Source organism: Schistocerca gregaria, chromosome 4 (assembly GCF_023897955.1).
Source record: "Schistocerca gregaria isolate iqSchGreg1 chromosome 4, iqSchGreg1.2, whole genome shotgun sequence".
In the NCBI taxonomy this organism is placed as follows: Eukaryota; Metazoa; Arthropoda; class Insecta; order Orthoptera; family Acrididae; genus Schistocerca; species Schistocerca gregaria.
Genome location: NC_064923.1, coordinates 466,074,387 through 466,087,143, shown reverse-complemented (window position 1 = coordinate 466,087,143; position 12,757 = coordinate 466,074,387). Strand labels below are relative to the sequence as shown.

The 12,757-nt window shown below is 42.9% G+C and overlaps 1 protein-coding gene across 2 annotated transcripts in view; it reads right to left on the bottom strand.

The window, feature by feature from the left end:
- Positions 1–12,757, bottom strand: part of LOC126266755 (transcription factor Sp4-like) — a 100,049-nt gene that overhangs the window by 49,021 nt on the left and 38,271 nt on the right. For both annotated transcript variants that reach the window (XM_049971270.1, XM_049971271.1), the window contains exon 8: positions 5,986–6,392. In XM_049971270.1, the coding sequence (XP_049827227.1) occupies positions 5,986–6,392 (407 nt within the window). The remainder of the gene's footprint in view (positions 1–5,985; positions 6,393–12,757) is intronic.

The following is a 12,757-nucleotide window of genomic DNA, read 5'->3' as shown; positions in this document are numbered from 1 at the left end:
GGAGGCCTGGCTGCAAGGTTTCACTAACTGTAAGCACAACTTACAATGACCTCTGGCTTTGTAATGTGCTGCTGTAAACTATGCTTACAGTCAGAGTGGCAGCTAAGCCCCACAAGTTGTTTGTACTGCAGCTGTAGGTACAGTGTGCTAATGGCAGTCCTAAATTGTGGGCCATGAACGTCAATCACAGTTTCAACATGTTTTTATATCGTGATGATGCCAATCATGGCTACCAATTTTATCTGCTTCTTTTACCTAAGAAGATAGGTATGTTATTCATTAGATGCTTCTCAGATCATGTGGATCAATACTACAGCTTGTACTGTTGGAACTTATAATATTCTTACTCATGAACATGCACATTCTTTTTTAGACGAATCTGATGAAGAGCATAATGATGGGAACGGTTTACAGACATGAGTAAAACACATATGCGATCACAGGCCATTTTGCTTTCCATATATTCTGAAACATTAGATCGCTGATACCTTCAATATGACCATGTCATCCCCCACAATAAGCAAACATAATGACACTGTAGAAACAGTGATAAAAACTAAACTGAAGTCTATCCAAACAGGGCTTGGAAGGCACAACATTACTAACCGCCAATCATCCTCAGTGGATAGGCGGCACTGGATGTGGATATGGAGGAGAATATTGTTAGAACACCACTCTCTTGGCCATTGCCAGTTTTCATGACCAGAACCAGTGCTTATCAGTCAACTAGTTCCTCAACTGGTCCTGGCCTCACAAAGACTGAGTGCACGCCATTTGCCAACGGCACTCTGTAGACCCAAGTATTCACCCATGCCAACACTAGCCAACCCTGATAATGCTTAACTTTGGTGATTTGATGAGAAGTAGTGTCACCACTGCAACAAGGCCACTGGCTGGAAATAATGACAGATGAGTTGTATTAAGCCATTTGTGCAATCAAGAAAAAATACAAGCTTTGCACAGAATATCAGTGGAGCAAGAACATTTGCCAAAACTGAAACAATTATGTAATTGTTATATTTCATGGGAAAGAAATACTGGAGTCCTCTCACCCTCTTCTCTATAATATATGTTACACCATTGCTGCTTTACATGGCACGGCTAAATTAAAACCGTCACCAATAGTCTAATGCAAGAAGCATCCTGGGACAGGTCATATAAGGGCTGGTGAAATGATCTAACAGGAGCAGACTATGCTGATGCTGCAAATGCTGGCGTCCATGGAATGGGGTAGCTGCCACACATTCGGAGCCCAAAGGTAAAGCCAGAGCTACAGTAACACTGACACCGCATAAAGACAGAAGCTACTGTGGCATTGTTGGTCTGATTGAAATAGAGCCTCACACTGTGGCTCTGTCGTGGCTTACGTGATAGGAAACGATGTCTTGAAACAACAGTGATGAGCCAGACCCATATAAATACTGTCCATTTTAGGCAGACCAAATTAGTCACTGCCTGCAGCCAGTTATGAGAGGAAACCTATGTCAGTCATCATCCTGAAACGGGTCATCTGACTGTTGCTGCTAGATACTGCCTTCACTAAGCTGTGAGTCTGCCTGCTGTGTCTAAGTCCAGATGTTGCTTGGAGTCGAACTGATGTCTTCCAGCTGGAAAGCTAACTGGCAGCTGACTTCTACCAGCTGTGGGTCCCAAACCTGGGGTTTATCCTTTCAAGCCTTGTGCAGATAAACACAATTGCTGCTGATGTACCCTATGCTGCTCTATTTAGAAATGTCTAGTTGCCCTTTGTGGGCACACTTTACCACTGCCACACATTCACTGCTGCCTATGCTGGGGCACACAGTTGATCTGCTCGCTTTGGCATGTCTCACACTAAGACATGCGCCATCACCAGCAAGCGCACACATTTGTCATGGAGTCTGTCACAGCTGCATGTAACAGGGCCAGAGTGCTGTCTCAGCAGGTTCTCATCACCATACTACTGATGGTGGTCACTGCCTCTATGGCCTGCCCACACTGTGAGCTGGCTGCACCAGTGACATCTGTATGCTGAACTAGAAAACATACACCGAGGTCAATGGCAAAGCCCGCCAATGCTGGTGACAATGCAATTCTTTAAACTGTTCAATAAATATATAAAATGCTATACTTTTGATTTACCAGAAGACATCTACAGTCTTGATTTACCAGAAGACATCCACCCAGTTCCAGTGTCATCTCTACAAGCCCAGTGTGAAGAGAACTGAACACCGACTTGCTACCACAAAAATGGCTCTTAAACAGGTCCAAGTCAACCCCGACTATACATATATAAGAAATTATATAAAATTACCGCCAATTTCAGAAGAAGAAAATAACTTTAAAAAGGTAAAGAAACAGGCTCAATAGACAACTTTTACAGAGAATATGAATTTATAAAAGAGAGCAATGTGTGTGAATTACAGATTTTTTCCTATGATTCATGAATTTCAGAACATGTACAGCCAATTTATCCAGTGAGTGGACAAGAAGGCATACAGTATTATGTAGAATTTGAACTACAGTAACCCAGTTCTAAGCAAAGAAGGGAAGGCAGAAAGGTGGAAGGAGTATATAGAGGGTTTATACAAGGGCGATGTACTTGAGGACAATACAGGGTGATTCAAAAAGAATACCACAACTTTAAAAATGTGTATTTAATGAAAGAAACATAATATAACCTTCTGTTATACATCATTACAAAGAGTATTTAAAAAGATTTTTTTTCACTCAAAAACAAGTTCAAAGATGTTCAATATGGCCCCCTCCAGACACACTAGCAATATCAACCCGTTACTCCAACTCGTTCCACGCTCTCTGTAGCATATCAGGCGTAACAGTTTGGATAGCTGCTGTTATTTCTCGTTTCAAATCATCAATGGTGGCTGCGAGAGGTGGCCGAAACACCATATCCTTAACATACCCCCATAAGAAAAAATCGCAGGGGGTAAGATCAGGGCTTCTTGGAGGCCAGTGATGAAGTGCTCTGTCACGAGCTGCCTGGCGGCCGATCTATTGTTCTCGGCCGTCCAGAACTTTATTCTCTTTGAATCACCCTGTATTATGGAAATGATTAGAACAACTGACGGCCTTGGGAGAGCCAGTCATGACAAAACTCTACCATCTGGTGAGCAAGATGTACGAGACAGGCGAAATACCCTCAGACTTCAAGACGAATATAATAATTCCAATCCCAAAGAAAGCAGGTGTTGACAGATGTGAAAATTACCGAACTATCAGTTTAATAACTCACAGCTGCAAAATACTAACATGAATTCTTTACAGACAAATGGAAAAACTGGTAGAAGCCAACCTCGGGGAAGATCAGTTTGGATTCCGTAGAAATGTTGGAACACGTGAGGCAATACTAACATTACGACTTATCTTAGAAGAAACATTAAGGAAAGGCAAACCTACGTTTCTAGCATTTGTAGACTTAGAGACAGCTTTTGACAATGTTAACTGGAATATTCTCTTTCAAATTCTGCAGGTGGCAGGGGTAAAATACAGAGAGCGAAAGGCTATTTACAATTTGTACAGAAACCAGATGACAGTTATAAGAGGGGCATGAAAGAGAAGCAGTGGTTGGGAATGGAATGAGACAGGGTTGTAGCCTCTCCCCGATGCTATTCAATCTGTATATTGAGCAAGCAGTAAAGGAAACAAGAGAAAAATTCGGAGTAGGTATTAAAATCCATGGAGAAGAAATAAAAACTTTCAGGTTCGCCGATGACATTGTAATTCTGTCAGAGACAGCAAAGGACTTTGAAGAGCAGTTGAACGGAATGGACAGTGTCGTGAAAGGAGGATATAAGATGAACATCAATAAAAGCAAAACGAGGATCATGGAATGTAGTCGAATTAAGTCGGGCGATGATGAGGGAATTAGATTAGGAAATGAGACAATTATAGTAGTAAAGGAGTTTTGCTATTTGGGGAGCAAAATAACTGATGATGGTCGAAGTAGAGAGGATATAAAATGTAGACTGGCAATGGCAAGGAAAGTGTTTCTGAAGAGGAGAAATTTGTTAACATCGAGTATAGATTTAAGTGTCAGGAAGTCATTTCTGAAAGTATTTGTATGGAGTGTAGCCATGTATTGAAGTGAAACATGGACGATAAATAGTTTGGACAAGAAGAGAATAGAAGCTTTTGAAATGTGGTGCTACAGAAGAATGCTGTAGATTAGATGGGTAGATCACATAACTAATAATTGAATTGAATTGGGGAGAAGAGGAGTTTGTTGCACAACTTGAGAAAAAGAAGGGACCGGTTGGTAGGACATGTTTTGAGGCATCAAGGGATCACAAATTTAGCATTGGAAGGCAGCGTGAAGGGTAAAAATCGTAGAGGGAGACCAAGAGACAAATACACTAAGCAGATTCAGAAGGATGTAGGTTGCAGTAAGTACGGGGAGATGAAGAAGCTTGCACAGGATAGAGCAGCATGGGGAGCTGCATCAATCTAGTCTCAGGACTGAAGACCACCACCACAACCACAACAACAACAACAACGACAACAACAACAACAACCACCCTCCTATATACAAGGGTGCACTCAAATGAAACACGTGTTTGTGCACATGCATTGAGGGAAAGGGACATTTTATCAAAAGTCAATGAAGGCACGGTTGGACAATGGAATCTGGGGCCACTGGCAGAGTGTGGTAACAGTTGACAGCCAGTAGGCCAGACAAGGTAAACATGGCACTCGCGGGCACAGAGCTGTGACATCGGTATTGCACGCACGATTTGTTTTGAGTGGTGCAGAAACGAGGCAGGAAACCGCAGCGTTGCTTGAAGTTATAGTGATGTATGAGGCGGAGCACTGGGTCAGAGCCAGTAGGGCGATTTGTAAGTGGCTGACGTTTGGGAATTTATCCATGGCATAGTTTCTGTCTCTTTCTGACACTATGTCAGAAGCGAGGGGAAAACCAGTATAAATAAGCAGGCAATTTTAGCTACAGAGAGAGTGCCAGGTGATTTGAGCGTCGGAATGGACCTGTGCTGCCTTCGCTTACAGAGCTCAGTCTCTCAGCAATGTCTTAAGTATTTGGCATTAACTTGTACTTTGGCTCTATGTACTTTTTCAGGCTATATTCCGCCTCCGGGGACACAACACCGATGCGGGTTCGAGTCCGGTCCTATCCTGGGAGCATTGGTTGGTAGGTTGGTTGTTTGGGGAAGGAGACCAGACAGCGTGGTCATCTGTCTCATCAGATTAGGGAAGGATGGGGAAGGAAGTCGGCCGTGCCCTTCCAGAGGAACCATCCCAGCATTTGCCTGGAGTGATTTAGGGAAATCACAGAAAACCTAAATCAGGATGGCCGGACGTGGGATTGAACCGTCGTCCTCCCGAATGCGAGTCCAGTGTCTAATCACTGCGCCACCTCGCTCTCCTGGGAGCAGAGGTGGGCCGAGGGGCCAGAGATGACCACCTTCGTCCCATGGTCGGACAGAACAGGTAAAAAGGTTGAGAGGGCGGCGAGGACCAAGGACTGCAGCAGTCTCCAGAATCGTGGGCAGCAACGCGGCGCAAGTCGAACGCCCCGGCGGGCGGCGACCGGGCAGAGTGCGGCCAACTTCCAGCTGAGCGGCCTTGAAGACAACAGCAGCAGCATCGGCATACCAGGAGTTGCTGAGCCGGCTGGACTTGCGGAACAGAGCTGTGGGCGGCATGCCGACACTACGCTGCACCCATTGAATACTGTAAATCAACCGAATGAAGTAATGCTACTGAATACCGCATTACCACTCTGCACTACCCCTCAACACTCTTGAACTTGCTCGGCCTCTGGATGAAATACGGCATGGTGGGTCCTGGCTTCAGCTCAGCCATCTGGAGTCTCAGGTTCAACTCCCTCCCCGACACCGTAAAACACACACACACATGTTGACAGCAAAATTTAAAAATTTGCGCATACAAAACTGGAACTGAGTGTGGGAGAAACTGTTTCAGCCTTATGTATAACTGTTAGAAGGTCCTTAAAATATTACTACAGCCTACCTTTCTCCACCATCACAGCAGTTTGGGCAAGTGCAGGCTATTCTCCGCAGTCGTATCTTTTGCTGTGGTTCTGGTGTATCCTCAGCTGGAGCTGATGTGACTGTAACAGGATGAGGCGCTGTGACAACGACCTGCGCCTGTCCAACGTGCTGGTGAGGGATAACATGCCACTTTGTGCCCAGGCCAACCCCCTCCACAGTGTCAGTCTGTTGCGAACTGTGCTGGCCACCACTCTGAGCTGCCACTACCTGAGCAGGAGTGGCAGCTAGGCTCGTCCCTGTTGCTTGTTGAGCGGTTGGGACTCCCAACTGGCCCTGTGCATTGACTGACAGAGCACTGGCAGGGATCAGCTGCACATTGCCTAGACCAGGAATGTTTTGCACTGGTATTGCCTGCAAGTTAGGAACCTGCAAATATAATTTGACTAACGTCACTTCACAAAAATGCCACACAGATTATGCTAGGCAATGGATTTAAGAAACAAATGAAGTTAAAAACAAAACCTGTAATGGAACTAGAAAAGTAAAATGATCAGTTCATCAGGAACTGTCAAATTTATGAACACAGACATTCACAAATTTTGCTTAGAACAGCATATGGAAGCATGAGCAATAAAAGAAGAATTTCATAAAAAATCCTTCATAATATTAAGTGTATATTGAGCACCTGCGGGTACTTTTATCTGTTCATAAACCATCTTGAAGCTGTACTGGACCATTTAACAACCAAAAACAAAGAAATAGTGGTTGCTGGTGACTTCAATGTCGATTTCCTTAAAGAATCTCCCAATAAGAACTTACGAGTTAGTAACACTATCATTTATCTTAATTCCCATGGTAAAGTTCCAAACTAGGGTAGCTAATTGCTCACAAACAGCCATTGATAATGTTGTTGTTGTTGTGGTCTTCAGTCCTGAGACTGGTTTGATGCAGCTCTCCATGCTACTCTATCCTGTGCAAGCTGCTTCATCTCCCAGAACCTACTGCAACCTATATCCTTCTGAATCTGCTTAGTGTAGTCATCTCTTGGTCTACCTCTACGATTTTTACCCTCCAATACTAAATTGGTGATCCCTTGATGCCTCAGAAAAATGTCCTACCCACCGATCCCTTCTTCTGGTCAAGTTGTGCCACAAACTTCTCTTCTCCCCAATCCGATTCAATACTTCCTCATTAGTTATGTGATCTACCCATCTAATCTGCAGCATTCTTCTGTAGCACCACATTTCAAAAGCTTCTATTCTCTTCTTGTCCAAAGTATTTATCGTCCATGATTCACTTCCATACATGGCTACACTCCATACAAATACTTTCAAAAATGACTTCCTGACACTTAAATCTATACTCGATGTTAACAAATTTCTCTTCTTCAGAAACGCTTTCCATCTTTATAGAAAAGTCCAATGAAGAAAATTACATTACAAAATCAATAGTGAATGGCCTCTCAGACGATGACATGCAGTTCCTTCTGTTAAATGTTAAAACTGAACAGGATATAAAATCTGTTACATCTGAGCTCAAGAGGATAATCAATAAGCCAAAAATTGATTATTTTAGGACATTCCTTAGAGACATTCACTGGAGTGATGTTTACCGTGCACATGGCATGAATGAATAAAATAACACTTTTGCTAATAAAGTACTTATCTTATTTGAACACTGTTTCCTCCCAAAACTATCCAGAGTTAGAGCAAAGTCTACAAAGAAGCCATGGACAACTCAAGGAATAGAGATATCTTGTAAAACAAATAGAAAACTGTATTTGTCAATCCGAAACAGCTCTGATGTTGATGCTATAACACATTACAAGAAATACTGCAAAATATTAAAGACTGTAGTATGGACATCAAATCAAGTATATCACAAGGAAAATAGAGTCATAACAGATAACAAAATAAAGAAAATAGCATTAAGAGTAAATGATACATGGATGACAGATGTGTATAGTGTTGCACCACTTTTTAACTAACATTTTATAACCATTACAGGAAGTATGGGGTTGTCAGGTTCTGTAGATGCTGCCAGGGGATACCTCAGACCAGATTTTTCAATTAACTTCCAAAGTATTAATTTGACCCTCATTACCCCAACAGAAGTGATGTCCATCATAAAAATTTTAAAATCAAAACCATCTAGTGGGTATGATGAAATATCAACAAAGTTAATTAAAGAATGTGATTCTGAGTTAAGTAAATATTAAGCTATCTGTGTAACCAGTTGTTTATCAGTGGAATATTTCTTGAATGCTTGAAATATGGTGAAGTTCAGCAACTGTTTGAGAAGGGAGATAAAGAAATTTCCGTCCAATTTCACTTTTGCCAGCATTCTCAAAATTTTTAGAAAAGGTAGCGTACAATCAGCTTTATAACCATCTTATCACAAATAACATACTGCCAAAGTTGCAGTTCAGATTTCTAAAGGGTTCTGATGTTGAGAAGGCTATCTATACTTACAGCAGAAATGTACTTAATTCATTGGACAAAAAATTGCAGGCTACTGCTATATTTTGTGATCTGTATAAAACATTTGACTGTGTAAACCACAAAATCATTTTATCTAAATTAGAATATTATGGTGCAACAGGTAATGCCTGCAAAACAGTTTAAATCTTATATCTCTTGTAGGAGACAAAGGGTGTTATAAAGAAAGAGACATGTACTAAGCTATCAGGCATGATCCAATTGGTAACTCATTACATGTGGGGTCCCACAAGGTTCCACCTTATGCCGCTTACTTTTTCTTGTGTATATCAGTGACCTTTCATCAGTAACATTACCAGATGCCACATTTGTTTTGTTTGCTGATGATACAAACATTGCAATAAATAGCAAATCAAGTGTAATCTTAGAAAGATCGGCTAATAAAATATTTATGTGCATTAATCACTGGTTCCTAGCCAATTCTTTGTCGCTAAACTTTGAAAAAATACACTACATGCAGTTCAGAACTTGTAAGGGGTGTCCCACAAGTATATGCCTAACATATGATGGCAAGCCGATAGAAGAAGTGGACAGTATAAAAAATTCTTGGGATTACAGCTAGATAATAAATTCAACTGGGAAGAGCACAGTGCAGACCTGCTGAAGTGTCTAAACAAATCTCTATTTGCAATGCAAATTCTGTCACACATAGGGGATATAAAAATGAAAAAGCTGGCATACTATGCTTACTTTCACTCCACAATGTCACATGGGATTATTTTTTGGGATAATTCATCAAGCCAAGCTAAAGTTTTCTGGGCACAAAAACATGCAATAAGAGTTATATGTGTTGTGAACTCATGAACATCCTGCAGAGGCCTGGTTAGGGAACTAGGGATACTAGCTATTGCTTGCCAATATATTTATTCCTTGATGAATTTTATCATTAAAAATATATCACTTTTTCAAACTAACATATCAGTTCATGGTATCAATAGCAGAAATAAGAATAATCTTCCCAAGCATTTAAACTCACTCACTCTTGTACAAAAAGGTGCATTATTCAGGAACATACATTTGCAGTAACTTGCCAACAGCCATAAAAAGCTTAACAACCAATGAAATTCAGGAGTTATTGGTGACCAACTCCTTCTACTCCATTGATGAATTTCTCAATAGTACCAACAGATACGCACGCACATGTGTGTGTGTGTGTGTGTGTGTGTGTTTGTTTGTTTCTTAACTTATAAATATCTTTTTTTTTTAATTTTAAATTCAGTGTATTAATGCGGTCTTAGTAAATGAGCATTGTATAATATTCCTTTCATATAGTGTTCACTTTAAAAAAAAAAAAAAAAAAAAAAGGGAAGAAGAAGAAGAACATTCCACTTGAGATGTGTTGAATGTACATCAGCTTGTTTGTTTTAGTTGTGAATATTTGTCATGTATTATTTGTTTTTCTGACATGTTCTACATCCTGGAGGACCTCCTCATTACAATTGGAAAGTAAGTAAATGTAATCTAATCAATGCAAAAGAATTCAAAAAATAAGTTCATTATGAAACATGTTTGTATGTGATTTGATCCTCCAGAAAAGGTGGCACTAACAACTTGGCTCAGTCAACTAGAGGTAGCAGACAAGTTTAACAGGCCCTTCTATAATAATAAGTGCATGGCCCTGAAAGTAGTTCTCTACATGTCTATGAACACCAAATACAGGAGGGAAGGAAGGAAAATCAATGTGCAATATCCTGTCAACAATAAGTTCATTAGAGGCAGAGCAAAAACTTGCATCAGAGAAGGATGGGGAAGGAAACTGGCTGTGCCCTTTCAAAGGAACCATCTTGGTATTTGCCTTACACGATTTAGAGAAATCACAGAAAACCTAAATTTGGATGACCTGATGGGGATTTGAACTGTTGTCCTGCTGAATGTGAGTCCATCGTGTTAACCACTGCACCACCTCACTCAGTAACACAAAAGTGCTAACAGATGAAGATCTAGAGCAGGAACACACTTAAGGAGACCTTGGCATCATTCAAAGAGTTGGGAGCATATAGCAGACAACCTATCTACATGTACACTGGACTGCTAAGGGACAAGATCAAAGACGTTAGGCCTATTGTAGACACATCTTAAGGAGGAGCCATACAAGGCTAATAAACAGTTTGTCACTTACTGGAATAGCAAAAAGACTGAAACAGCTTGGTTAATAAAAATTACCAATGATATATGTACACACACACACACACACACACACACACACACACACACACAGCAGTAGTTAAGACAAAGGACATTCAGGAACAGGCAAATTCAAAATCCTGTTTGACCATCCAGATTAAGTTTTCCTTTAAACAAATTCAATTTAAATGCATGCTGGAATGAGTCCTTCACAAAGGATAAGGTTAATTACTTTCCCTTCCTTGCACAATCCTCAACTATGCTCAGTCTCTAACAATCTTGTTATTGATGGGACATGAAACTTTTATATTCCCACCTTTCTTCTTACTCACGTGGATTTTCCGTAGAATTAGCTTCTTGCTATGTGCTTCAATATCACCTCATTTTGTAATTTATCTGCACATTTAATCTATTTCATCTTCTGTAATTGCAACGTCCACATGGAGGGCGGGCCCGCCGCTGCAGCAGGGATGCCCCACAAGGCTGGACTAGGCACTGTGGAAGGAGGTGAAGTTGGCAGGCACCGCAGCCCCCAATGTGGCGTGAGGATGTAGCTATAATGGCATGCCACCAGCTCATCACTGGTGCACACCATACAGAGGTGACAGCCTCAGCAGCTGTGGACCATCACTAGAATCTACTTCGGTAGTGTCCTAACCCCGAGTCCAAACCATGGAACCAGGCGCATTCGGGAGGACGACGGTTCAATCCCGTCTCCAGCCATCCTGATTTAGGCTTTCCGTAATTTCCCTAAATCGTTTCAGGCAAATGCCGGGATGGTTCCTTTGAAAGGGCACGCCCGATTTCCTTCCCACTCCTTCCCTAACCCGAGCTTGCGCTCCGTCTCTAATGACCTCGTTGTCGACGGGATGTTAAACACTAACCACCACCACCACCACCACCACGGAACCAGGAGGCCGTGCTGACGGGCTTTGGTGGGGCGGCAAGAGCTGATGCAGGAGGGTGCATGGCTGGTGACCATGGAACATCTCGGCCAGAGTTCAATCCCTGTAGGAACTCAAACAGTGCTTCAATGCATGATCCGTGGAGGAGTCCGTGACTACTTCAATTGGATTTTGAACATGGGGATGAGATTTTCTGCCTTTCTGTTTGACTGGGAGTGAGAGGAAGGAGCAATTACATAGTGAATGTCTTGACGGGTACAGAAATTGTACACTCCTGGAAATTGAAATAAGAACACCGTGAATTCATTGTCCCAGGAAGGGGAAACTTTATTGACGCATTCCTGGGGTCAGATACATCACATGATCACACTGACAGAACCACAGGCACATAGACACAGGCATTAGAGCATGCACAATGTCGGCACTAGTACAGTGTATATCCACCTTTCGCAGCAATGCAGGCTGCTATTCTCCCATGGAGACGATCGTAGAGATGCTGGATGTAGTCCTGTGGAAAGGCTTGCCATGCCATTTCCACCTGGCACCTCAGTTGGACCAGCGTTCGTGCTGGACGTGCAGACCGCATGAGACGACGCTTCATCCAGTCCCAAACATGCTCAATGGGGGACAGATCCGGAGATCTTGCTGGCCAGGGTAGTTGACTTACACCTTCTAGAGCACGTTGGGTGGCACGGGATACATGCGGACGTGCATTGTCATGTTGGAACAGCAAGTTCCCTTGCCAGTCTAGGAATGGTAGAACGATGGGTTCAATGATGGTTTGGATGTACCGTGCACTATTCAGTGTCCCCTCGACGATCACCAGAGGTGTACGGCCAGTGTAGGAGATCGCTCCCCACACCATGATGCTGGGTGTTGGCCCTGTGTGCCTCGGTCGTATGCAGTCCTGATTGTAGCACTCACCTGCACGGCGCCAAACCCGCATACGACCATCATTGGCACCAAGGCAGAAGCGACTCTCATCGCTGAAGACGACACGTCTCCATTCGTCCCTCCATTCACGCCTGTCGCGACACCACTGGTGGCGGGCTGCACGATGTTGGGGCGTGAGCGGAAGATGGCCTAACGGTGTGCGGGACCATAGCCCAGCTTCATGGAGACGGTTGCGAATGGTCCTCGCCGATACCCCAGGAGCAACAGTGTCCCTAATTTGCTGGGAAGTGGCGGTGCGGTCCCCTACAGCACTGCGTAGGATCCTACGGTCTCGGCGTGCATCCGTGCGTCGCTGCGGTCCGGTCCCAGG